The sequence below is a fragment of the Canis lupus genome, chromosome 4 (genome assembly GCF_011100685.1).
Source record: "Canis lupus familiaris isolate Mischka breed German Shepherd chromosome 4, alternate assembly UU_Cfam_GSD_1.0, whole genome shotgun sequence".
Classification (NCBI taxonomy): domain Eukaryota; kingdom Metazoa; phylum Chordata; class Mammalia; order Carnivora; family Canidae; genus Canis; species Canis lupus.
In genome coordinates this window covers 36687810-36715149 of record NC_049225.1, presented here as the reverse complement: position 1 = coordinate 36715149, position 27340 = coordinate 36687810, and the positions used below count along the sequence as shown (strand labels likewise).

The 27340-nt window shown below is 45.3% G+C and overlaps 1 protein-coding gene and 1 long non-coding RNA gene across 21 annotated transcripts in view; one reads left to right on the top strand and one right to left on the bottom strand.

The window, feature by feature from the left end:
- The window catches only part of FAM193B (family with sequence similarity 193 member B), a 35028-nt gene extending 24192 nt beyond the window's left edge, over positions 1-10836 (bottom strand). For 7 of the 19 annotated variants that reach the window (XR_005358103.1, XR_005358104.1, XR_005358101.1 and 4 more), the window contains exons 1-2: positions 9566-10652; positions 7077-7266 (exon numbers count right to left, since the gene is read on the bottom strand). Coding sequence is in view for 10 of the 19 variants with exons in the window: in XM_038534612.1 (XP_038390540.1) it covers positions 7077-7266; positions 9566-9678 (303 nt within the window). In the remaining 9 variants the exon portion in view is untranslated. The other 12 variants (XM_038534615.1, XM_038534619.1, XM_038534607.1 and 9 more) reach the window with 11 other exon arrangements.
- Positions 10837-11052: 216 nt separating this feature from the next.
- LOC102155911 lies at positions 11053-27226 on the top strand. 2 transcript variants are annotated; one of them, XR_005358107.1, is made up of 5 exons: positions 11053-11319; positions 11564-11749; positions 13947-13993; positions 14245-14317; positions 24217-27226. It is a non-coding gene; the product is annotated as an uncharacterized LOC102155911 (long non-coding RNA). The 2 variants fall into 2 exon arrangements; XR_005358106.1 differs by lacking the exon at positions 13947-13993 and having other exon boundaries at positions 11055-11319.
- Positions 27227-27340: the final 114 nt, after the last annotated feature.

Sequence of the window (27340 nt, the reverse complement as noted above, 5' to 3'; positions counted from 1 at the left end):
GTGAAAATCCCAAGCCCTGGAGATGTTATATTTAGTCAATACTATCATTGTTTCTGTAAATTTTTGCTTTGGTAGAGAAAAGCTCCTGGTTCAGAATTCCTTTTGACTGCAATCTCCTGCCATTTTTCAAATTCCTGGCAATCATGACCCCTTATGTCCCTTAGTCAACTCAGGCTTTCAACTAGCTGTTCTCAAGCTGCATCAGGCATTAATATTTCCACATGAGATCATGAACAATAAATGTTTATCAAATGAGTGAAAACAACCATTTTTCTTAACACAAAGGCTAGGGAACTGGTCCTTAAACCCAGCAGCCCTGGGCAACAATCATTCCTTCTCACTTCAGTTTAAATTTCAGAGCCTCTCCAGATAAAGGTCTAGTCCTAGATAAAAGATGGAGGAAGAGCAAGGAAAGGTTCTAGGAGTTTTTTTAAGATTTGGGATCTGCTCAAAAAAAGTTCCAAGATTAAATTCTGCTTCACTCTAGGCAAAATCAGCATCTCTGGAGAGTGTGAAGTTACTCACACAGGGGATCCAAGTTTTAGCATGCATATCTATCTCCAGGGCAGTCAAGAACTCTAGACTGTGGCCACTCCCAGCCCAGGGGGCTGGTGTGTGCAGTCATTAAAATCATTCTCTCTGCTCTCTTGCCTGACCAGGCCCAAGACTTTTCTGTCTTGGCCTGAGAAACATTATGCTAGGGTATTCTAGATTTTCCTGGATAAGAATAGTTAAAATCAAAGGAAAAGAAAGCCAGTTTTTCTCATGAACATCATTTTTACTTGAAAGAATGACAAACTACTTATTCAGACTTGGAAACTGCCATTTTCCCAAAAAATGAACAAAATGAGCTTGTCACTTCAAGGAAAACAACTTTTTGTTTGTGGCCAATGACAAAATTCAAGCTTTGAGGCAAAAATCAGAACTCTGGAAATTTGGAATTTAGAATTTTGTATCCACCATCACGAACTTCCCAATACTTAAAAGACTTTTCTGGCGAAAATAGTGGTGATAGTAACACATGTAGTCTTTTGATTACATTATCTGTTTGGGGCTGATTTTTTTTTTAAGATTTTATTTATTTATTCATAGAGAGAGAGAGAGAGAGAGAGAGAGGGGCAGAGACGCAGGCAGAGGGAGAAGCAGGCATCATACAGAGAGCCTGACGTGGGACTCGATCCAGGGTCCCCAGGATCACGCCCTGGGCTGCAGGCGGTGCTAAACCGCTGCACCACTGGGGCTGCCCTGGGGCTGGATTTTTAAAATATGCTTCAATGTAGTGCAACCGATGGGATACAGAAACATATATGAGCATCCCGGTTTTTTTTTTTTTTGTTTTTAATTAAGCCAGACAAAGAAATTTGTGAAAATAAAAATGAGACCATTTTTCTATTTTTTTGGAAAATGTATTTTTCATTAAAATTGTTTATGTTAACATGATAAGCTTAATATTATTAAATGAATTAGTAACAAAATATTTTTAAGCTTTCTCAGTTTTAATATTTAATTTGGTAAATATCAATAGATGAAACCAAAAACGGAAAGCTCTTTTGGGTCCTCAATAATTTTGAGGAGTATAAAAGGGTCCTAAGACTAAACACTGAGAAATGCTAACGTAAAGCCTCTATTGGTGCCTGTCATCTGGTGGGTGTACAATAAGCAAAGTGATTATTAACAATGATACAGTTCATGGCATATCTGGATAGCTTTTGGGGCATGAATAAATTTTCCACCTCACCACAATTTGGTAATTGCTCGGGAATAATCAAGGTCACCAGACCAGGCAGCTTTCAAGGTCTGCTTTGAAGCTGGATCTAATATCCAGCACTAAACCTGCTCTGATTCCTCTTATGGATTCCTTTTAATCCCAAGAGTTTGTGTATGCTTGTAGAGGATTCCCCCAAGAGATATGTTGTATCTAACCAGTGGCCCTTCAGTAGCTTCCAAATCCTATTCTGAAATGACCCCATTAGAGTACCCTATTCTCAAGGCACCCAACCCCTGTGACCAAGGCAGAATGAGGGCAATAGAAACAGTTAAAATTCCCTTCCAGAGGCCAAAAAAAAAAAAAAAAAAGAAAAAAAGATTAATCCCTAGTTTAGCAAAACTCATCAGCCCAGTCACTACCACTTATTCTTCCATTCACTTCATTCAATGAACATGCTCAGAGCCCATTCTCATTGTGTTAAGTGCTGGGAAACACCAAATGATATAGAATCCCTGCCTCAAGAACACATGCTTAAACAAGGCAGGTTCATGCATGAGGCTGTCAATGCTCCCAAACTCCTAGATGCCTCATACTCATTTTGGAGAATTGGGCAGGAACACAAATTAAAAAAACACACAGTTAAAGTTAATGTGACAAAATAATGTACACATTCAACCAACCAACCAACCAACCAACCAACCAACCAACCAACCAACCAGGACCCTGGGCTTCTCTACTTCATGTAAGCTTATTTAATGTGCTTTCTCATGTACTTATCCAGTTTGAGGATCTCCTTCCTTTAGGTCCTCTTTCCTACTTTGGTCTCTCTTTAATTTCCTGGCTCCTTTCTGGTTAAGCTCACTACCATGGCACCTCTGGCCCCTGAGTTTCATGATTTGGCCTCAGTTGACCTCTCATGCTTCATTTCTGTGCTTAATACCTGACAATCTTAGGTTCTATTAGTACTGCTTCTTTAATACACCTTGCCCTGGAAACCTGAGCATCTCAGTTCTACTCAGCAAGTTTGCACTCATGCCCTAAGATCTTGGTCAAAGGTTAATACAGCTTTTGCTGGACCACGCTAAGTAGAACTAATTCTTTTTTTTTAATTTTTTTTAAAAATTTTCATTTATTTATGATAGTCACAGAGAGAGAGAGAGGCAGAGACACAGGCAGAGGGAGAAGCAGGCTCCATGCACCGGGAGCCTGACGTGGGATTCGATCCCGGGTCTCCAGGATCGCGCCCTGGGCCAAAGGCAGGCGCCAAACCGCTGCGCCACCCAGGGATCCCTAAGTAGAACTAATTCTTTCTGCCCCAAGTCCCTGGTGGAATGACAACTCTTTGGAGGCAGGGAGTGCATCTTAGTCATTTAAGTGTGCCCAGGAACCTAGGCTTGGCTTGGATCTGACACATAGCAGACATTCATTGAATACATAAATAAATGCCTAAAGCCCACCTGGCTCCATTTCAGTTGTTCTACACAAAGGATAGAATCTAAAGACACAGATGAACTAGCCCTTTCCTGGATATGCTATGCTAAAGGCATAGCTCTGTCACTTTGGGTCGCTGATGAAAGGGTATCAGTGCTAAGAATCTCAGACCACTCTAATGCTGGCAATCAGAGCTATAGTTAATTCTTAAAGAGGTGATAGTGCCTCAGTGCCCTGGAGCTTTCACCCAAAATTCCCACTCAGGCTGTTGGCTCAGTTCCTTCCTGAAAGAACAGCTGTTTTACACTAGCTGGTTTACGGAGAATCCACTCTGATTGTACAAGCTCAGTCAAGGATAAGGCAGAGAGTCTCTGACCCCAGTAGCCTTCCACCCTAAGGCTAGCTCATCTGTTGAACCTGCAGCCTGGGTACAATCATCCACAGGAAGGCCTATTATTAACCTAGAACTTCAGGCAAATCATATTACCTATTCTGTCACCCCAGCACAGATTTCTCATGGGTAGAAGAGTATAAACTTTGGAGACAGACTGTTCTGAGTTCAAATCCCAGTTCTGCCATTTCAGTATGATCTTGGATTATTACTCAATTTCTTTGAGCCTCAATTTGCTCTTTTATGAAATGAGAATAAAACCATACTTCACAGAGTTGTGAGGACAGAAGGAAATAAATTATATAAAGTACCTGGCCTGGGCCTGGCACACAGTAGGTGCTCAATACCCGTTAGTTTCTTTCCTCTTCTGTCCTGGAAGAAATGACAGGGAAACTTACTAAGTGAGACTTGCCCAATCCAAAGTTATTACTTGAAGCACGGGACAGAGAACTAGACAGGTGACCTTCAAGGCCCCTTTGTATGCCCCCCCATCCACAATCTCTGGCTACCACTTCCTAGTAAGACCCTTTAGTGTTTCGGGGCCCTGGTTTCTGCCTTAGATTCCCTATATCACTTTTTCAGAGTAGATGAAGAGATCTATTCATTTCAGAATGGAGGGGGAATCACAAAGGGAGCTGGAGAGCTGAGAGCCTGAAGGGAGGGACTGAAGGGAGATGGCCTAGGACTGCAGCATGTTCATCCACATACAGGTTGAAGGATGAGGGTAGGACCATGGGCACAGAATCAAAAGGTACAAACATGGGGCCTTTTCTGGGATGCAAGATCTCTTCTCTTTAGTCCTTTTCTGCTCTGCACATTCCACTCCTTTCCCTAATATCCGTTTCTTTCCCCAAATTCATAAAGCACTCACACCTGCTCTCATGCTGTTCTCACTGCCTCTTCCTTTTTAGGCAATCTGGGTATTACATTCTCCTAAGTCCATAGGCAGAACTACCTATGCTGTGCTCTGGGATGCCCTAATACTTATCATGTATCCGTTTTTGAAATCTGTCTTCTCTATAACACTGAGAATGCTGGAAGCAGGACCTGTGTCCCATGACTCACTGCATCCCAATCATTCAGCACCAAGTGGATATTGGGAAACGTTTGGATACACAATGTTTAGCAGTTGGAGAATATTATTAACAGGGCAACAACTGGAGAAGTCTGTTTTTTGTTTTTAAAACTAAAGATGTTTCTTTCTATTCCTGCTTATGGAAAAGCTCCCCTCTCTGGGAAGTCCATTCTTTGAAGAATATACTAGGCTTCCACAAAGTTCTCCATGCGACCCTCAACTCAGCAGTTCACAGACCCAACCATGCAACAGAACCACCTGGGGCAGTTTTACAACCATACATTCCTGGGCTCCAGACCTAGAGACTGATTCTGTAGGTATGGGACAGGGTCCAGCAATACAGGGGATCTGATTAGTTAGGCTGGGCTGAGGGAGAGGTAGAGTCAAGTAATCACAGCTACTTCTTCCACTGAGATTGCTTCCTCTCATGTTATCAGAGAATTTACCCAAAAACATGTTCACATTCTTTTTTTTTTTTTTTTTTAAAGATTTTATTTATTTATTCATGATAGTCACACACACACAGAGAGAGAGGCAGAGACACGGGCAGAGGGAGAATCAGGCTCCATGCAGGGAGCCCGACGTGGGATCCGATCCCAGGTCTCCAGGATCACGCCCCGGGCCAAAGGCAGGCGCTAAACTGCTGCGCCACCCAGGGATCCCCATGTTCACTTTCTTATTTAAGAGTTTTCATTGTGGGGCGCCTGGGTAGCATAGCTGGGTAAGTATCTGACTTTTGGTTTTGGCTCAGGTCATGATCTCAGGGTGCTGAGACTGAGCGCTGCTTTGCGCTCCATGCTCAACCGTGGAGTCTTTCTCTCTGTCCCTTCCGCTAGTGCTGTCTCTCTCTCTGAAAGAAATAAAGTCTAAAAAAGAAAAAAAAAAAAGCTTTCATTGATTCTTCACTACCGACAGAATAAAGCCCAAACTTGGTGTGGCTTTCTAGAACCCTGCTAATCTCTCTTCAGCCTGATCTCATGCTACTCTGCCTGAGTTGGGCAGTTCTTGCCTCTGGGTCTCTATATTGCTTTTTTTTTTTTTTTTTTTAAGATTTTATTTATTTATTCATGAGAGAGAGAAAGAGAGAAGAGAGAGAGGCAGAGACATAGGCAGCAGGACAAGCAGGCTCCATGCAGGGAATCCGATGTGGGACTCGATCTGGGAATTCCAGGATTATACCCTGAGATGAAGGGAGACGCTCAACTGCTGAGCCACCCAGGTGTCCCATCTATATTGTTTTGTTTAGATATTTTCTCCCACCTTCTCCTTTAAAGGAACTTCTACTCAACCCTGAAGCATCAGCTCTGAGAAGTCTTCTATAGGCTATCATATCTGTGCATCTTCAATACCAAATATCTGTAATAATAATCGTGGCTACCACTTGGGCTAAGTGCTTGATATGCAGTACTTGCTACCCTAATCTGAGCCTGGCATCACCGTCATAGATGTGCGAAAACAAACTAAGAAGGCTAAAACTCTTCCAAAGGCTGCATACCAGGATCTAGGACTTGAATCTTAACTCAGAGTAAGTGATGTTCTTCTAGCCTAACTACAAATAATATATACATGTGGGCAGAGACTGATTAACCTCTGCATCCCCAGCTAGCCCAGGGCCTGGCACAGATCAGATGTCCATTAGTGTTTGTAGAATAAATTAATACCAGGTCAGGTGAGAGGGAGACTGGGTGTGGTGTGTGTATAATGGGCCTAAATGAATGAATACCAGCCTGGCCCAGCAGTAAAGGCTTCTAAGAACAAAGTGGAAAAAAATCTAACTTTTACTTCTTTTATTATAATTTGGTTTAACAGCCACTTATTGAGCACATAAGAACCATGCACAATAAATACCCCACAAATGAATTAAAACATAGCCACTGCTCTCAAAAATTCTAGGTTCAGTATATAAAGATGTCAGTATCTTAACAGTCCATCTAATATCAGATATTAAGTTTATAGCTGGGGGACATTTTAAGGAAATTAAAAATAAAAAATCTTAGCCTTTTAGCATTTCTACATAATGAATCTCTATTGGCTTACTGAGAAGAAACAGAGGTGGCAGAGATCTCCTGCTTGGTATCATTTCCTACTACTTGCAATGAAAGTGGTCAGGCTGGGTGGGCAGTGATTTTAAGGGGGAGGTTCCCAGGTATAGGGACTACCTTATTCATCTCTGTGTCCAAAATAAAGGCCCTGGCACAGAGGTCGTAATGCTTACTGTGTGGATTAAACATAATGAAACGGTTTCAATAGACACTGACTGATCCTCTGCTCCAGCCTCTCAAGGGAGCAGGTTTAACTCTGAGCAGTGGGGAACCAGGTCTCTAGAGTCTCTTTAAGCTGGGCTGAGCAGGTCTTAGCGGATGCCGCAGAGAGATGAAAGATGAGAGATGGGAAAGGCAGGTTGAGCTCAACCAGCTCCAAATGCTGGTTTACAGTCTGGCAAATCTCCTGAGGGTTTACTGAGTGTGCACCTGGATTGCAGGCTCAGTGGTCCAAGAGCGACCAAAAGACAGCAGAACTGGCAGGTGAGAACACTCAGGCTTTGGATGGCCATCTGGCACAGTTCCCACTATCTCTGACTCCTGCTCTTGCCTGAGGAGCCTCGATGTACTCGGTGCTACGTGGGTTGCTCCACATTCTCTTATGATGTTGCTGACGAGGCTTAGAGAGAGGAAAAAACAGGCCCAGGGTCACAAAGCTAGAAAGAAACTGAACTTGGGAGTTCATCCCAAGTCTGGAATAACTAAACACTAAACAGTCTTATTTATCTGCTTTGTATGTTTTTTTCCTTTGCTAATAAGGCGGTAACTGTTTCAGTCTTATTTAGTAAATGAGGATTTGCATTTTAGTGAACAGATCAATAGAGTTTAGTGACCTGAAACAACTTAAGGACTTTTGGGCTAGCTCAAGGTTCTGCATTTAAATGCGAATGAGTTATGTAAATGAACAAAAGGGACTGGGATGGAACCAGAATGGTCAAACTTGAACTCAGAGGAATCATGGCTCTTCTAGCCTAACTACAATTACTGTATACACGTTCTCTGGACCGTGAGCCCTTTGTGGGCAGGGACCACATCGGATTCACTTCGCATTCCCAGCTAGCCCAGGGCCTGGCACAGATAAGGTGACCTTCATATCATGGGCAGACACTATTCAGACTGCACATTACTGCCTTGCAAAAATGTGGGCACAGCAACACCAAATTTTTAGTTTTAAGGTACAAATCCAGTTTGTGGGAATCTTTTGGTTTTTAAAAAATTGGCTCAAATCAAAACAAAAATAAGACAATGTGTGACTTGGTATGTTAGAATCTGTCTGTGTGGACTAGAAATGGTCCTATTTGCTGTCTTTTGCTTCAGTTTGGCATGCAACACTGAGTTTCACTTTATGTATTCACTCTGTGTACACAGAATTATAAGCAGCAGCGGGAGACAGAGATCCTCACCAAAGGCACACTGGTGGGCCAAACAAGGACCCCAACCCTTTCAGTGGGTGTGTTGTATCAGGGAGCAAAAGCTGCTTCTGGTATCCAGAAACCCCCACCCCAGTGAAGAAGTAGGATATAATCAGAAGGGAATTTGTCATTTATTTCACCTCTTTGTGGCTATAGTTAAAAAAAAATTTTAAAAAAGCTTTGTTAAATCCCATACAGTATACAAGAGTGTCCTTTTTTGGCACAGGGGGAGGGGGACACCTGAGATCTACAGTGGGAGTTATTTGAGCAAATGTTTACTTGCTCTGAGTTTCTGTTCCTTCATCTGAAATATGGGGTAATAGTATTTATATCCTTCAGTTCATTCATCAACATTTGTTAATCACCAGGCACAGGGGTACAAAAGTGACTGACATGGTTCCTGCACTCTCAGAATTTATGTAGTAAAAGCAGACTAAAAATTAAACCAATAATTATTGGTTTATGTGATGAGTTAACTCATCACATTTGTACTAAATGCTGAGGAAAGAACAGGGGTGGTGGAAAGATTAGAAATATGGTATGTAAAGTGTCTGGCATGAATAAATTAATGAACTGGTAGGTCAAGCAGTGGAGATGAAGCTTATAGCTCTTAAGAAAGCTGTGTCCTGGGGATCCTTGGGTGGCGCAGCGGTTTGGCGCCTGCCTTTGGCCCAGGGCGCGATCCTGGAGACCCGGGATCGAATCCCACGTCGGGCTCCCGGTGCATGGAGCCTGCTTCTCCCTCTGCCTATGTCTCTGCCTCTCTCTCTCTCTGTGTGACTATCATAAATAAATAAAAATTAAAAAAAAAAAAAAAAAAAGAAAGCTGTGTCCTGAATAAAAACTAAATAGTTACGCCATTACCCAAAATTCTGGCCATGAGTACTATAGCTTAGCTAAGTGGCAGGGGACACTAAAGTGTTGCTGGTGAATAGGAAGGAGAGGACCTACCCTAACACTCCGCTTTTGGATAACAGCACTCCCAGGGTGCCCCACAGAAGGGAAAGGAAAGCCAGAGGGAGAAGCAGGTTCAGAGTCTAAAGTCAGATCAGGCAACAGTGGGGTCCAACCTGGGGAGCTGCCTCCCAGGGTAGGGGGTGGGGTTGAAGGTGGGGCTTCTGACACTCAATAAGTGGTGACATTTTCATTAATTAAAAAATTTTATTGTGATCTGAAACACAAAGGAGATCAGCATCAAAACTGGGTTATAATAAGCACAGGTTCTCAACAGATTCATTCTCTCTCATTCACCTAGTTATTTGACTCTGTGTCACCAAGGCCCAGGGCTAGGCATGAAGGAACAGAGATAGATGACAGTCTGTGCCCTTGTGGAGTTCACAGTGCAGTGCAGGGAACAGATACATCAACAGAATGTCTCACTGAAGAATGGAGGGTGCTAGCAAAGGGAAGCACAGGGGGCTGTGGGCACAAAGGGGGCACCTCACGCAATGGGGAAGGTAGGGAAGGCTTTCTGGGAATGGTACCCCAAATGGCATCCCCACTCACATGCACAATTCCAGAGATTCTACTAGAAGGCTGTCAAGAGCCATGCCTTCTGGCTGCACCAGCCTCCCAGAGTCCCCTGCTGCCCGATGCAGTGTCTGCAGAGCCAAACGCATCTTCCGCCACGCCTCATCCTCATCCGGCGCTGAATCCGACCCTCCAAGACTCCTGCAGGAGCCTGCCTTCCTTGGCAGGCTCAGCCAAAAGACCAACTCAAAACTCTTTTGTCAGAGCAAGCTTAGGGCGAGCCACCCAGCCCCAGGTGCCACAACCCTCCCAGAGCAACTGTGGCTCATGCCACCCCCGGCTCTCAGTGAACACTGGCAGGGTACCTCCCATAATCTCCTTTGCTCAAAAGAAAGTGACCTTCCAGGTGACAAGCTGGAAGCTTTGCTGAGTCCTGCTACTGCTCACTCTCTGCAGGATTCACCAAACCCAGGGATCTGAGGGTTGGGGAGGGCCACGTTGTGGGTCAGGGGTGTAGAGGGAAGAAAGGGCAGGCTTTGCTAGTAGGTTTACACTTCAGGCCAGAAGCCGCACTAAATAGTCTTCTGGGCAGCCTGGCTGTCTGTTCCAACTGCTCAGCTGGGTGGGGAGAGGAGGGAGGCCCTAAGCGACATATGCTGAGGGCACACAGCTGCTGAGGGGGTAGTGACTGCAGGCAGTGAGGGGAAAGGGTGGGGCCGCTCCCGGGATGGGGAGTGGGAAAAGCCTGCAGCCTTCAACGCCACAGCGCCCCAGGCTGGCCTGTGGGTAGGTGGGGGAGCAGGTGGGCCCAGGGGGAGGTGGAGGGCAGATTGCTGAGCTGTGGCCTCAGGAGCAGAGCCCAGTCCCAGTGTGGGTATACGACCAGAAGGTTTAGCCCCTGCTCCAGCCTGGAGGCGGCAGGAGAGGGCAGGCAGCCTGGCCACCGAACAGGATGGACCACGCTTCAGCCTGGGTCCAGAAGGGTCCAGCCTTCACTCCCGCTTCGGGGGAGATAGCCTCAGCCCCAGTTGCTGGAGGAGGATGGTCCATCCATCCCCAAGCTCACCCTGGCCCCGCTCCCGGGAGGTCAAAGTGCCGGAGCAGCCGGACTCGCCTCGAACGCTCCTACCTGCGGTCCGGGCGCCAACTTGGGCTCGTTTTCCTCCCTGGGGCCGTCGCGGTCCGGCTCCACGGGCGCCTCCGGGGGCCCTGCACCCGCTCCCGCTTCCAGGCTCGGCGGCGGCGGGGGCTCAGGAGCCTGGGGCTTCTGTTGCCCCGCCGCCCGCATCCGCTCGCGCCGACCCGCGCCGCCGCTCGGCCTGCTCCGCCTCCGAGTCATGCCGCTGCTCGCGCCGCTCCCTTGCTCCACTCGCGCCGCCACCGCCGCCGCTCCCCTCGCAGGACAACAGCCAATATGGCGGCGCCCGGCTCCCCGCTCTGCTGCTGCCAGCAGGTCATAGGGCGCGGCGTCCGCGCCGCCGCACTAGCCCCCGAGGCTGCCTGCGCCATTTTGAATAAGGTCACTACCTAAAGTTCTGTGAGAGTGAGAATCGAATGGACTCGCGGGAAGCGACCTGAGCCAGGAAAGGGTGGTCACTGTGGTAACCGTCCTCCACGGCCCTGGGCGCTTAAGAATTGCCTGTTAAATGGAGGAGTAGATTAATTTCTAGAATACTTTCACACTCGCCATCTGACTCCTCACGCACCACCGTGTCGTTCCCATTTTGCAGCGGAGAAAGTCGAGGCTGCTCTCGAGGCTAAGTGGCTGCTCTACATCAGCCAGCCAGAACGTATGGGCTCGGGGTTGGTCTGAAGTGAAAGGGAGAAGGAATGGTCTAGGTCTTTTTTTTTTTTTTTAATTTATTTATTTTTATTGGAGTTCAATTTGCCAACATATAGCATAACACCCAGTGCTCATCCCGCCAAGTGCCCGTCACCCAGTCACCCCCACCCCCCGCCCACCTCCCCTTCCACCACCCCTTGTTCATTTCCCAGAGTTAGGGGTCCCTCGTGTTCTGTCTCCCTCACTGATAGGTCTAGGTCTTTATTTGCAACGTCCGGTCGCCTGGGAGTCCCGCGTTCGGTTCTTTGGACAGCAGAGCCCAGACCCCGCTTCTGCCCCAGTCTGGCGGAGAAAGAGGACAATTAAGTACACAATTTACAACCAGTGCGATGAAGATGAGATGACTGGGGCACATAATCAGTGTTTCCGCAAAAGTGGTATGTGCAGGGAGGATTTTGAGTGGTATGCAAAAGGAACATTTAAAGATGTAATAATTGTGGGACGCCTGGGTGGCTCAGGGGTTGAGCGTCTGCCTTCTGCCCAGGGCCTGATCCTGGAGTTTCAGGATCAAGTCCCACGTCGGGCTCCCTACATGGAGCCTGCTTCTGCCTCTGCCTGTCTCTGCCTCTCTCTATGTCATGAATAAAAACAAATAAAAGTCTTAAAAAATAAAAATGTAATAATTGTGTATTGTTTTTATTATTATTATTATTATTTATTCATGAGAGACACAGAGAGCGAGAGAGGCAAAGACACAGGCAGAGGGAGAAGCAGGCTCCATGCAGGACTCGATCCCGGGACTCCAGGACCACGCCCTGGGCCAAAGGCAGGTGCCTAACCGCTGAGCCACCCAGGGATCCCCAATTGTGTATTGTTAATCTTTTTTTTTTTTTAATTTTATTTATTTATGATAGTCACAGAGAGAGAGAGAGGCAGAGACACAGGCAGAGGGAGAAGCGGACTCCATGCACCGGGAGCCCGACGTGGGATTCGATCCCGGGTCTCCAGGATCGGGCCCTGGGCCAAAGGCAGGCGCGAAACCGCTGCGCCACCCAGGGATCCCCCAATTGTGTATTGTTAAAGTGAGTTTTCCCTCTCTCCTTTTTTGAATATATGAGACATACAAATGGTACAAATTTTTGAAAGAAGTTTTGAGTGCAATCTCTTATGCCAGGCCAGTGGTACCCTGAAACTATATGGTCTTTATATGTAGAGTTGCTATATGTATCAACAGGCCAGAATTAGGACATGAGCCTAATTAATGGGAACCAGGGCTATTTTGAGAAGAAAGACTACATGGCCTTGGAGCTTTCCTTAACTGCCAAAGAATAAATGGAAAATACTTCATCTCATTATAGGGATTAGTGCCATCATCAAAGATTTAAAGGCTTCACGGTGATTCCCACTACATGAACATTACTTCTTAGTTTGGCCAGAAGATAGATAGTATCTTTTATTTTTATTGTGGTAAAATATGCCTAACATAAAACTTAACGATCATAACCATTTTTAAGCGTATGTTCAGTGGTATTAAATACACTCACATTGTGTGTAACCATTATCATCATCCATTTCCAGAACTCTTTTCATCTTGCAAAACTGAAACTATATACTCATTAAATAACTCCACATTCTCCCTTCCCTGGCAACCACCGTTCTACTTTTTTTTTTTTTTTTTAAAGATTTTATTTATTTATGATAGTCACAGAGAGAGAGAGAGAGACAGAGACAGAGACACAGGCAGAGGGAGAAGCAGGCTCCATGCAGGGAGCCCGACATGGGATTCAATCCCAGGTCTCCAAGATCGCGCCCTGGGCCAAAGGCAGGCACCAAACCGCTGCGCCACCCAGGGATCCCGCCACCATTCTACTTTCAAAAAATCTCTTTTTCTCCACACCAGCCTTCGATAACCACTATTCTACTTTCTGTTTCTATGAGTTCAACTTTTTTTTTTTTTTATATTCTACATAGAAGTAAGATCACGTAACATTCAGTTTTTTGTGACTGGCTTACATCACTTTGCAAAGTGTCCTCCAGATTCATCCATTTTTTAAAAAAAGATTTTGTTTATTTATTTTTTTAAATTTTTATTTATTTATGATAGTCACAGAGAGAGAGAGAGAGAGAGTCAGAGACACAGGCAGAGGAAGAAGCAGGCTCCATGCACCGGGAGCCCGATGTGGGATTCGATCCCGGGTCTCACAGGATCGCGCCCTGGGCCAAAGGCAGGCGCCAAACCGCTGCGCCACCCAGGGATCCCAGATTTTGTTTATTTATTCATTCATGAGAGACACAGTGAGGCAGAGACACAGGCAGAGGGAGAAGCAGGCCTCCCCAAAGGAGCCTAGTGTGGGACTCTATCCCGGAAACGGGGATCACGCTCTGAGCCAAGGCAGTTGCTCAACCCTGAGCCACCCAGGCGTCCCTCAGATTCATCCATGTTGTTGGAAATGGCAAGATTTTCCTTCTTTTGGGGGGATTAATAATATTTCATTGTATATGTATCATATTCAGATGCTATGTATATAATGTATACTCTTATACTTTGGTATTTTATGTGTTTTTTCACATATATACATATACATGTGTATATGTATATATGTATATGCCACATTCTTTTTATTGATGGAGAAGATAGATGGTCCTGAAGAATGAGAGAGCATTATGGCAAACTTATTCTGGTAAGGACTCCAGTTGCTGGTACTTTTTCAGAGTGGTCATTCTTGGAGCACATGGGTGCTGTTGCTGGTTTCTAATAGACAACTATGGGTCTAGTATACTGTTCCTTCTACACCAAACCTCAGGAATAGTTGTGTTCCTCTGGAAGGTGCTGTAGTAAACCTTTACTATCTTGTTTCAGGGGTATGTCACTTTCTGAACACACTTATTTTACAGAAAGTTTTGACCAAATCACCATTCTATTGGCTCTTAGGCGCTACTGTGACACTGATGACATCATCCTGATGGACCGAGAACAGGAAATAAGAGATGCCTTAGATGACTTGGTAAGCATGATGTGTGTGCTAAAAGGCAGATAGTAGATCTCACAAATATACAGTGGTCTGTCTGTGGGGGCGTCTGGGTGGCATAGTCAGTTAAGTGTTGCAACTCTTGGCTTTGGCTCAGGTTGTAATCTCCGTGTCATGAGATCAAGCCCTGCTTTGGGCTCTGCATTTAGTGTGGATTCTGCTTGAAATTCTCTCTCTCTCTCTCCCTCTTGCCCCTCCCACTCGTGCCCACCCCCACGCTCTCCCTCTCTCTCAAATAAATAAAGAATATATATATACAATGGTCTGTCCACTTGGTGCACTATCCAGGGGTCTGGGATATATTGAGATGTTTCCTATAAAATGAAGGACAAGTTGCTGTTAATCATACTCCCTATCACTAATAAAGAAGTACAGTACTTTCTGGGCTTCTTTAGACTTAGGTGGTAAAATATGCTATATTTAGGCATATTGGTTTTTTTTCTTTAAAGATTTTATTTATTTATTCATGAGAGACAGAGAGAGAGAGAGGGAGGGAAAGGCAGAGACACAGGCAGAGGCACAGGCAGAGAGAGAGGGAGGGAGGGAAAGGCAGAGACACAGGCAGGAGGCACAGGCAGAGACACAGGCAGAGAGAGAAGCAGGCTCCATGCAGGGAGCCCGATGTGGGACTTGATCCCGGGACTCTAGGATCACACCCTGGGCCAAAGGCAGGCACTAAACCGCTGAGCCACCGGAAGGATTCCCAGGCATATTGTTTTTTTGTTTTTTTGTTTTTTTTTTTGGCATATTGTTTTTATCTATTACTGGCTCACTTGAAAGTTGTCAACTTTAGGGTGGGATCATATGAGGAGAGAAGCTTTTTTTATTGGATCAGATGGCAGAGTAAGTAGTTCTACCTTTGATTTTTATATTTAGGCATTGGATTTTGGAACAAAGTTATGCCGTCCTTCGGCAAATAGTTATTCTCCTTTTGAGGTGCTCCTGGCTTGCTCCGAAGGTCTGGTGAAATTGCTTGCCTGACCATGGCATACCAGGTTATCATGTGACCTGAGCTACCATGTTATCTGATCTACTCAGCCATAAAATCAGGGGTGGTCAGCAGCATTCCATTGCCATGGGGACTGACATATATGGCCTGGGTCCAAGCAAGCCCTAAAGGCACAAGTACAGGCAAACCTACAAGTACACAAGTAGATTTCCTGAGCAAGTTGTTTACATTCCTCTCCTGCTACTGATATCCATGGTCTCATGGAGAATTGTTTATGATGAACTGCTGGAGGAAGAAAAATCTAAAGCCCAGTTTATAGATGACTCTGCACAGTATGTTGACTTCAGCCAGAAGTGGTTGCTGAAGATTCCCAGTCTTCCTCCAAGAGGGCCTAAAGGACCTAGGAAAGGGAAGTGTGCTTGGAAGCCCTAAAGTATAGATACACTGATTCCTGGGCATTGGATAATGGTTTAGTCTTTTGGTCAGAGATCTGGAAGGAGACAGACTGAAGGTTAATGACAGGAAATTTTGAGGAAGATAAATGTGCATAAAGTGCCCAGATAGCTTCAGAGCATAAAGTGATTTGTGCCTCAGATGAACATTCACCAAATGGTCTTCACTATGGAAGAACCTCTTTTTTTTTTTTTTTAAAGATTTTATTTATTTATTAATGAGAGACATACAGAGAGAGAGAGGCAGAGACACAGGCAGAGGGAGAAGCAGGCTCCACACAGGGAGCTGGACATGGGACTTGACCCCAGATCTTCAGGATCAGGCCCTGGGACTTGATCCTGGGTCTTCAGGATCAGGCCCTGGGCTGAAGGCAGCGCTAAACTGCTGAGCCACCTGGGCTGCCCTGGAAAGAAACTCTTATACCTGGTGGGCAGTATGACCCCTTGTGACTATCAGGCAGTCCCCTTCCTCTGCCATTTTGGGACTTTCTAAGCAGGTTTATGACAAAACTGGCCTGGCAACACGGACTCCCTCTCACAGGTGGCCTTGCCACTATTAACGCTCAGTCCAGTTTGTCAGTCCCAGGAAACCAGCCTAAGCCCCCAGGGTGGGGGGCTTACTTTGAGGAAGACTAGCCAGCTACATTGGACTCTGTATTAGTTAGGGTTGGCCAACTGCTCTAACAAACAATCCCAACATGTTAGGGGTTTAATAACATAATACTTTAGTTCTTGTTCATGTCACAGTCCCATGACTGTCAAAGGGAATTTACTTCATACAGTCATTCAGGAATCTAGTCCTCTCCTATCTTGTGACTGTCCTTTCATCTATGTTCTTCATTGATCTAGGGGATGGGGAAGAAGATAGAGTGAGGGTTGCATGGGATGTTTTTATGAGCAATTCCCAGAAATGACTATATGTCATTTTCACTCACATTCGTTGGTGAGATGTTAGCCACATGGCTCCCCATCACTGTAACGAATCCCTCCCACTCCCTCCCCTTTCCCCAGGCCACCACTGATCTGATTTCTGTCTCTATGAATATTTTGCATTCCATACAATATGAGCTATTTTGCCTGAGTTCTTTCTTTCCCTCAGCATAATTGTGATGCATCCATGTTACAGTGTGTATCCATAGCCCATTCTTTCTTACTTCTGGCTAGTAGTCCATTGTGTGGAAGTACCATAGTTTGCTTATCCATTCAACATTGATGAGTAGTCATGACAGATATTTCTTATATGTTAAATTAGCTTATTATGGGATCCCTGGGTGGCGCAGCGGTTTGGCGCCTGCCTTTGGCCCAGGGCACGATCCTGGAGACCCGGGATCAAGTCCCATGTCGGACTCCCGGTGTGTGGAGCCTGCTTCTCCCTCTGCCTGTGTCTCTGCTATTCTCTCTCTCTCTGTGACTATCATAAATAAATAAAAATTAAAAAAAAAATAAATTAGCTTATTATGCTACTCTGAAAACTGGAAGAAAAAAATTTTAAATCAAGTATATAATATACTGAAATTATATCTTTTGCAACTGAGATATATATATATATATATATATATATATATATATATTTTTTTTTTTTTTAGGTGCTAACTTAAAAATGTATGAAGTCAGGACCAGCTTCATGGATGCACCTGTGCAGCCACTTGGGGCACCACATTCAGAAGGGCTCTGAGCTTGGCTTAATGCCCTGCCTTTGTCTTCTTTAAATTCTTTCTTTAAATTTTATTAAGATTTTTACTTTAATTCAGTATAGATAACATACAGTGTTAGAGTAGTTTTGGTGTACAAAATAGTGATTCAATAATTCTGTATGTTACTCAGTGCTCATTATAATAGGTGTACTCCTTAATTCCCTTGGTATTCTTTTTTTTTTCTAAATTTTATTTATTTATTTGACAGAGAGAGAGAAAGAGAGAGAGAGAGAGAGAGATAAAACAAGCAGGGGGAGAGGCGGGCAGAGGGAGAAGCAAAAGCAGACTCCCTGCTGAGCAGGGAGCCCAAAGTGGGGCTCCTTCCCAGGACTCTGGGATCATGACCTGAGCTGAAGGCAAACACTTAACTGACCACCCAGGTGCCCCTCCCCTTGACATTCTTAATAGGGTTTGAGCAAGAGGCCCACATTTTCATTTTGCACTGGGTGCTACAATTTATTTAGCTGGTCCTGTGCAAGAGGGTGTGGGATTTTTTTTTAATGAGTTTATTTTATTGTTTTTAAATCTTTTTTTTTAAATATTTTATTTATTTATTCATGGAGACACAGAGAGAGAGAGAGAGGCAGAGACACAGGCAGAGGGAGAAGCAGGCTCCATGCAGGGAGCCCAACCTGGGACTCCATCCTGGGCCTCCAGGATCACACCCCAGGCTGCAGGCGGCGCTAAACCGCTGCGCCACAGGGGCTGCCCAAGTTTTTCAAACTACTTCTATGGGGCATACAGTCAAAGGTGTGAAGGCCACTGACCTCATCACCTAGGTCTGTAAGGGCTCAGGTGTGGAACACAAAATTCAGTTTGCCAGTTCTACCCTGTGACTTACTTCCCCTCCTACCCATTGTGGTGGGAGCAGAACTAACTAGTTGTTTGAGTGGAGAGGAGGGCAGGGGAAATTGTAAGGGCAGTGCAAATTAGATTGCTATCTTGGCATTGTTTCCCATCCACACGGGTGTTTTTGGGCACCAGTGGGCCTTCCACAGATATGGGCTTCAGCTTGCCCCAATGCAGTTACTGAGTCCCACCCAGCTCACCACCCTCATCTTGGCTGGCTGTCCAGAGAAGTGGTTCCACTAGAGGAAAGGAGATTAGGGCCCCACTTCCCCTTGAGTTCTGGAGTTGTGCCTCAGTATAACTAAGGACTTTCTTGGCACTTTTTGAGGAATAGTGTTCTTCCTCTCCCTCAATCCTTCTCACTCTAAACTTGAGAATGGGTTTGTACCTTTGGGCAGGAGGGCCTGGGACTGATTCTCCCCACTTTCCCTGAGAGAGAGAGGAGAAGGAATAAAGTTGGAGAGGATGAGAGAGAGGATCCAGTGTGAAAGGTCTTGAATCCCAGGTTGAGATTTGGACCTTCATGAAGGTGGTGGAGCCTTGGCACAGAGGAAGAATGAAACAGAAGGTCCATGTGAGGCACTCTGGGAGCAGAAGTACATTGCTGTGATCCTTCCCAAGCTGTCATGGGCCTCACTGTTACAGTGACTATAGTAGAATCTGTATGGTGCAATTCTAACACATTTTTTCTTTTTTTTCTATTTATTTATTTATTTATTTATTTATTTATTTATTTATTTATTTATTTATTTATTTTTACTTATTTATGATAGTCACAGAGAGAGAGAGAGAGAGAGAGGCAGAGACATAGGCAGAGGGAGAAGCAGGCTCCATGCACCGGGAGCCCGACGTGGGATTCGATCCCGGGTCTCCAGGATCGCGCCCTGGGCCAAAGGCAGGCGCCAAACCGCTGCGCCACCCAGGGATCCCTAACACATTTTTTCTAGGTGGTAAATAGAAAACGGCTAGTGAAGTAGGTCACTTTATTAGAGCAGCTGGTTATTGTTCCTAATCCTAAGTGGGCAAGAACAATTGAACCTATGCTACAGGGCCCTGAGAGAAGACCATGGGGGAAGGAGGGAAAAATTTGCAGATGGTGTTGAAGAACCTGAATTAGCCTGGAGTGTTTGGGAAACAAATCTCTCAAAGGAAGGACAGGCTTCCTCCTCCTCACCACCCTATCATCCATCTGACCTCCAAGTCTTGTTGATTCTGCCTCTAAAATATCTATTCCAGCAAGGAGAAATCTCTGTTCATAAATTCACCTGTGCAAGAAATATAATTAAACTTTTTTAATAACTTAATTTCTATTTTGATCTCCCATTCTGCTTGAGTGACAGAAACTTCATCTTGGCTAATTGAGGGTTTTACCCCTTCCCTGAGTCTTGTGTTTAAGGCTTCATCTAGTATTTGGGTGGGAGTTTGTGTGTGTGTGTGTGTGTGTGTGCACATGTGTGTGTATGTATTGGGGGGGATCTTTCTTTTATTTAAGATTTTATTTGTTTATTCATGAGAGACACAGAGAGAGAGAAGCAGAGACACAGGCAGAGGGAGAAGCAGGCTCCTGGAGGGAGTCCAATGTGGGACCTGATCCCAGACCCTGGGATCATGCCCTGAGCCAAAGGCAGATGCTCAACCACTGAGCCACTCAAGCGTCCCTGGGGGATCTAGTTCTCAATGTCATCTGCCTACACAGATACTCGTGGAGATGTCTTTGGTCCCATTGGTGGCTGCTGAGACCTGGCTGTTCTCACACGTCTGGTAGAGACCCCAGCTTTCTTCCTGCTGCATGCCATTCTTGCCTGTGGGAATCTTGCTGTGGTTAGCTAAGGTCCTTTTTTGGCTAGACATGCCTCAGAGCCATCTCCGTGATAGGCATTGCTGCTTCCCAGGGCAACATTCCTCTCTGCTCCTGGGTTTTCTGCCCTGTACTCCAGCCTCTGTGAACTCTCATCACTTCCCTCCATCCTCCTCTTCTGCACTCCCTTTTCTCCAGACCTCAGAAGCCCTCATTTTGAGGTCTCTGGAGAACCCCCAGTAGTCGGTACTGTGTCACTAGTCTTACTGACTAAGGTTCTAAACATACTGGAAAATGAAGCAAAGGAGAGGCAGGTGAAGGCCAGTACATTGCCTTACTGCTGACAAAGGCCAGGGTGGAGCATTTGCTCAGTGTGGGCAACTGAACCCCTGAGTTTGTTAGACATTCCCTGCCCCTAGTCATGGCAGTGCTCAGCTGGGTGGGTCTTCCTCCGGAGCCCCTGGAGGGGCAGTGGATGTGGCAGATCCTAAGAAGAAGAGAACTGAGCAGATGCACTGCATTCTTCCCAAATACACATATCAGATGAGTTTTTCTCTCTCTTAGGCAAAGAAGTATCCTCTGGCAGAGCCTCCCTATCTCCTTTTGCTTATGAAGTTTCTTGAAACTTTTTGGCTATGTCTGAGGTTTCTCTCCTTGTCCCTAAGGCCTTTTTGAAACCATCTATAGCAATATTTAAAATTTTTAAAATAAAACTTAAAAAACAGACAAATGTAGACAGAATTCTATAATGAATCTCTTGCAGCCATCATCCAGCTTCTACAGTTTATCAACTCATCGCCAATCTTGATTCATCTGTCACCCCCCACTCCCACCCCAACTCCTGTATTAATTGAAACAAGCCCAATACATCATACCAGAAAGACTTGTTTTCTGTCCTGTCACATCCCGCTCCCGAGGGGCAGTGAACACATAATGGACTAGATATTTGAACAGGGTGGGGGGATGGATTACCAGAAAAAAAACAAAACAAAACAAAGGGTAACATTATAAAAACATTATCCTGCCATAACAGTGAGGCTGTTTCCATTTTCCTTACCACTGTTGGAATTCAGGATTCATCATTTGTCTCTGGTGACAACCTCATCATTAGTCTCCTTACTGCTTCTCTCCCTCTGGATTACTGGTGTTTCTTCAAGCGATGACTCATATCAGAATCCCTTGGAAAATGTTAAAATGCAGATCCCTGGGCCCCTCTCCAGTCTTGCTGAATCACACACACTTTTTTTTCTTAAGATGTTATTTATTTATTCATGAGACACACACACACACACACACACACACACACACAGAGAGAGAGAGAGAGAGAGAGAGAGAGAGAGAGAGAGAGGCTGAGACACAGGCAGAGGGAGAAGCAGGCTCCACGCAGGGAGCTTGATGTGGGACTCAATCCCGGGACTCCATGATCACACCCTTGAGCCGAAGGCAGGCGCCAAACCGCTGAGCTACCCGGGCTGCCCTGAATCACACACTTTGAATGTGAGTTCCAGGTGTGTTTTATGAGCAGCCTGAATGATTCCAATCCACACCCATGCTGGGAACTGCTGTTCCAATTCAGCCTTCATGCTGTCCTTTTATTTCATTTTTTTAAAAAAAGATTTTATTTATTTGACAAAAAGAGAGCACAAGTAAGGGGAGCAGCAAGCAGAGGGAGAGGGAGAAGCAAGCTCCCCACAGAGCAGAGAGCCCAGTCTAGGGCTTGATCCCAGGACCCCAGGACCATGACCTGAGCCAAAGGCAGATACTTAACCATCTAAGCCACCCAGGCACCCCTGTCCCCTGATTTCAAACAGAGTCTGACTATATTTCCCTAGCTGAGAACAACCCAAGGGCCCCCCGCTCCCACCCTCAGGGTAAGTTCCAAGTCCCCAGATCTGGTATTTAGGGCCCTTTGTGAGCTGGCCTTTGCCTATAGCAGCCTCTTCCCTCACGACTGTTTCCCTTGAAACCTGGGTTTCAACCCTATCTTACAGCCTTGATATGCTCAGCACTGTATTCTCTCCTTTATTCCTCCTGAGTCTGATAAACTTGTACTGATCACTAGAGGGCCAGTCCAAGGGTTTCTTCTTTGAATCCATCTGACTCACTCCTCTGTACATTGTAGCAGAAAGATGTGGGATTCAGACAGACTTAGATTTTGCCACTTACTGGCTATGTGACCTCAGGAAAACCCTCCATTTTTCTGGGTTTCAGTCTTATCATGTAGAGAATGGGGATAAAAATAGTGTCCCATGGGGCTGAGACATATGATCACAGTCCTTAGCACTGGAGGGAGGCAAAACTTCACCTCCATCCTCTTAGGGTCTCCAGCTGGGCCAGAGAACTAAATGGACATAGGACAAATTAAAAGGAGAAAAACATGTAGATTTTTACATGTGCATGGGAGCCCCCACAAGCCACCCAGGCGTCCCGAGAAAAGTGTTTATATACTAGGTTGAACAAAGAGTCAATTGTGGAAAAATAGCTAAAATACATGAGGACACTAAAGATAAGAATTATTTTAACAAAATCTACTTGTTCGTATTTCTCTGGGCCTTGACTCCTTCTTTCTGGTGATAATATTTCTCTCCTCCTGATATATATAGAGAGACCATCTTTCACATGGGAGTTTTCTCTTCTGCTTTCAGGAAGTAAAAGGGAGGTCAAAGTTCCTTTTTTGTACCTGCTATTTTTCAGGGGACTTGAGCTCAATAATCCTTATGCCAGAGAGGCATGTATTGGGGGTGGTGTATTCTGCTGCCCTTCAGCACAGAGCCTGACACATACCGTAGGGTATTTGTAAGCAAAGGTAATCCTAACAAGGCCTTGGCCAAGAGAGAGTTAAAGGCTAAGGTATCTTGAAGTACTGTGGAAACTGGGAAGCCCGGGTGGCTCAGCAGTTTAGCGCCGCCTTCAGCCCAGGGCCTGATCCTGGAGACCCGGGATGGAGTCCCACATCGGGCTCCCTGCTTGGAGCCTGCTTCTCCCTCTGCCTGTGTCTCTGCCTTTCTCTCTGTGTGTGTGTCTCTCATGAATAAATAAATAAAATCTTTTTTTTTTTTAAAGAAATACTATGGAAACTAATATAGCCTGCCCTGCAGAAGTCAGCTAATACAGTAATTTATTATGGAAGCAATAATGAGGTCATCACCATTCTGTTGGCCAGTAATAGCTCCACCACAGTGCACTATGACTCAGAGTTTGCCCCTCCAGCCCCCTGCCACCCATTGCCCTAGAGAGAATTTTCTAATAGGTATGATAATGTTGTAACTTAGTGTTTTAGTAATTTTCTTTTCCAAAGTGAGTTTTGATTTATGCTCTTCCTGGTTTCCTACTGAAAGAGTCAAATGGAAGTCATAGGAAAAATTCTTCTGCATCACTGGAAATGGGGAAAGGTCTCACCCACACTCTTGAGAATATATAGTAGTGGTAGGGAATCATTCAGATTAGGGCAGAGATGGGGAGTCTTCAGGGGGCAGCCCACTCTCACAACTCCCTAGTCCCTAGTTTACAATGGGGCCAGCCGAGGAGAGAACTAGTAGTCTGCAAGGGATGTGAACTCCAATAGGTTTGGAGTCCACATTCAGGGATTGGAGTCTGTGGGGAGTGGGGATCCTACATTGCTCACATCCACAATGCCCAAGACATTGGCTTCTTGAAAGTGATGTGGCTTCTTGAAGAGTAGTTAATGCAGGGTGACTTCTATGTAGCCACCCACAGAGGTATGTGATGGAAGCTTCTGCTCAGGATGCAGGCAATAAAGGGTGTGTCCATAGAGAATTTAAAAAACAGTAACACCAATTAAAAGTTGATCTGTAGGGATCCCTGGGTGGCGCAGCGGTTTAGCGCCTGCCTTTGGCCCAGGGCGCGATCCTGGAGACCCGGATCGAATCCCACGTCAGGCTCCCGGTACATGGAGCCTGCTTCTTCCTCTGCTTGTGTCTCTGCCTGTCTCTCTCACTGTGTGCCTATCATAAATAAATAAAAAAATTAAAAAAAAAAGTTGATCTGTAAGAAGGTGGCTTCTTCAGAGAAGTTAATTGGGGAGAGGGACTGTTTTAGTAATAAACTACACCAAAGCTTAGTGGCTTAAAACAAACATAGATATTATCTCATATCATTTCTCTTTGGTTCAGGAATTTGGAGCAGATCAGCTGGGTGTTCTGGCCCAGGGTCTAGTGTGAGGTGCAGTCAAGATGTCCCTTAGGGCCACATCATCTGAAGGCTTTGATGGGGCTGGAGGATCTCCCAAGATGGTTCACTCATCTGGCTCTTGGCAGGAAGTGGTTCCTCATCATGTGAACTTCTCCACAGGGCTGCCAGAGTGTCTTCCTCACTTGGTGGCTGGCCTCCCTCAAGTAAGTGATCCAAGTGAGAGCAAGGTAGAAGTGCAACACCTTTATGAGCCTGCCGTGGAAGTCTCATGTTCTCATTTCTGCAGCATCCTATTCGTTACACAGATCAGCACTGTTCAGTGGGAGAAAGGGACTACACAGGACCATGAATACACTAAGGAAGAATCATTAGGGGTCATCTTGGAGGCTGGCTATCACAGGCCTGCTGTCTTGTGCATCCTTGGATTACCAAGATGGAGAAGATAAGAGAAGTCCCCCAATCCAAACACAAAGTATTATTGAAATGTAAATTTGTGTTCAGCTTGAGAAGAAGGAAGAGGCATCTTCAGTGCCAGGAGAAAGAGGCACATCATTGTAGCAAGTAAAGCCTTGAAAGCCTGTGAACGACAATGAGTGAATGAACTTTAGAGCCTGGAATTTACATCTGACCTCATGCTGTCATAGGATATATCCAGTCTGTGGGTAGCAACTTAGGACACAGCAACCTTGACCTACAGGTCATCATGCTGATCTACTAAATGGATGACATCATGCTGACAGGAACAGTTCAGATTCCTCCCCATAAAGAAAAAAGTTACATGTCTTTTAATGTTCCTATTAATTGGCTTGGGGCCCTATTCATCATCCCAAGAATGTCTTCCTTCCTATAGTAGGTCTACAGCTTGGCTGTCCTAGGCCAGTCTTGGGTGCAGAATAAGACCCTGGAAAACTTGTTTGCAGTATAAGACTCTGGAAAGCTTGAGGAATCTCCAGAAGCACCCTGTTTTTTTTTTTTTTTTTTGGCTGCTGGCTACAGAGCTCTAATGTGTGGCCAGAGTCCACCAGGGGTGGGAAAATCTGTTCTGGGGTGTGGAGTTCCCTTAGGAAGTGGGGGCTCTGCCACCATCCATCAGACTGATACCACTTCTGTACCATCAGTGGCTCTTGGAAGGAGAGAAAGTGGGAAAGTCCAGGATCTGGCTCACCCTGGGCATCTCCTTGAGGGGAAAGCCAATTCTTCTCCAATAGAGCCTCCAGAGACTCTGATGTTTGGCTGGAACACATTGGTGGCCTTGAATTTGGGGGCACTTCTTTCCCTCCATTCCAAAATCCACTCTCATTTCCTATATTAGAGGTGGGACATCCACTGGGGAGATGAGAGGAAACTAAGTTGGCTAAATTCTTCTCTGTAGATCAGTCTTTCCAATTAGTTACAAAGGTGACAACCTCCCTTGAGAAATCTTTTCTTGGAGGGCACCTTGTGGTAGAAATGCACTACACTTCTAGCCTCATCATCCAAGGCTGAGGATTTCTACATTCAAGATAGCTTTTCAGAGACCCTGGGTTGTGGAGAAGGCATTTTCTCATTGCCTCATCTGGCAACCACTGCCTATTCTCTGGGCCTCCCTTATATGGGTGATATCCTTAATTCCCATGGGTAAGTCCTCTGGTTCTCCTAGCTCCTCAGATACACCCAGGACATGTCAATCCTCAGCTAGACCTCTGCACATCAGCCAGAGTGAAAGCTGAAATCCTCAGTATGGTCTATAAGGCCTTACCTGATCCTCTTCTACTTCTGAGCCCCTCCTCTCCCCCTTGCTGGCATTGTTCCAACCACTTGGCCCCTTACTCTCCATGCTCCCACCTTAGGGCTTTTGCATGTGCTGTTTTTTTCTGCAAGAAATGTGGTGGCTGACCACAGGATGGATGATGGTAGCTCCCACCCAGAATGTAGTCAATGAAGGGTGTGTCCACAGATAATTTAAAAACAGTAACACTGGGATGCCTGCGTGGCTCAGCTGTTGAGCATCTGCCTTTGGCTCAGGGCATAATCTCGGAGTTCCGGGATGGAGTCCCATATCAGGCTCCCTGCATGGAGCCTGCTTCTTTCCCTGCCTGTGTCTCTCCTCTCTCTCTGTCTTTCATGAATGAATAAATAAAACCTTTTAAAAAAAACCACACACACAGTACCACCAGTTATAAGTCAGTCTGCCTTTTATCATCGTCATGCTGGCAACTCTAAATGATGTCACATAAAGTACTACCACCCCCCAAAATCTGTAGATCTAAGTTCTAAACAAATGTTGTGGTTATTGATTGTTTTAATGATACATATATGTGTTTCAAATCAGCATGTTTGTATTACTTATCTTCTAATAAATAGAAACACTGTGTTCTACATGGAAGTTAATTGAGAGAACTCCCAGTTACACCATCACAATAACAGCCATCCTGCCCTGCCTGCTCCCTTCCAAGCTCAAGCCCACAAGCCTTCTTTGCAAGAGGAATACCATAACAGTTTGGAATTGTTGGAGCTACATTCATGAGCAATCTGTATCTTCAGCCCCCCATGATAGTATATATTTTTGGGTTTAAACAGAAGATTCCAAATAAACAAAGATAGCTTAATGATTTTATTTTTTAAAGATTTTATTTTTTATTTATTCATGAGAGACACAGAGCGAGGAAGCGAGAGAGAGAGGCAGAGACACAGGCAGAGGGAGATGCAGGCTCCATGCAGGGAGCCCGACGTGGGACTCCATCCCAAGCCTCCAGGATCACGCCCCCGGGCTGCAGGCGGCGCTAAACCGCTGTGCCACCAGGGGCTGCCTTAGCTTAATGATTTTAAAGACCAACTGAACTTGAGTTATTTCATTTCTGTCGTCCTATATGTGACCACATTTATTTCCGTTTGATAGAATAAAACAGTAAGAGGGAGAAAGAACAGTGAGGTATAACACTGTTTTTTTTTTTTTTTTTTAAGATTTTATTTATTTATTCATGAGAGACACAGAAAGAGGCAGAGACATAGGCAGAGCTCCCTGCACACAGCTTGATGCGGGACTCAAAACCCGGACTCTGGGGTCACACCTGGAGCTGAAGGCAGATGCTCGACCACTGAGCCACTCAAATGTCCCAGAGATAT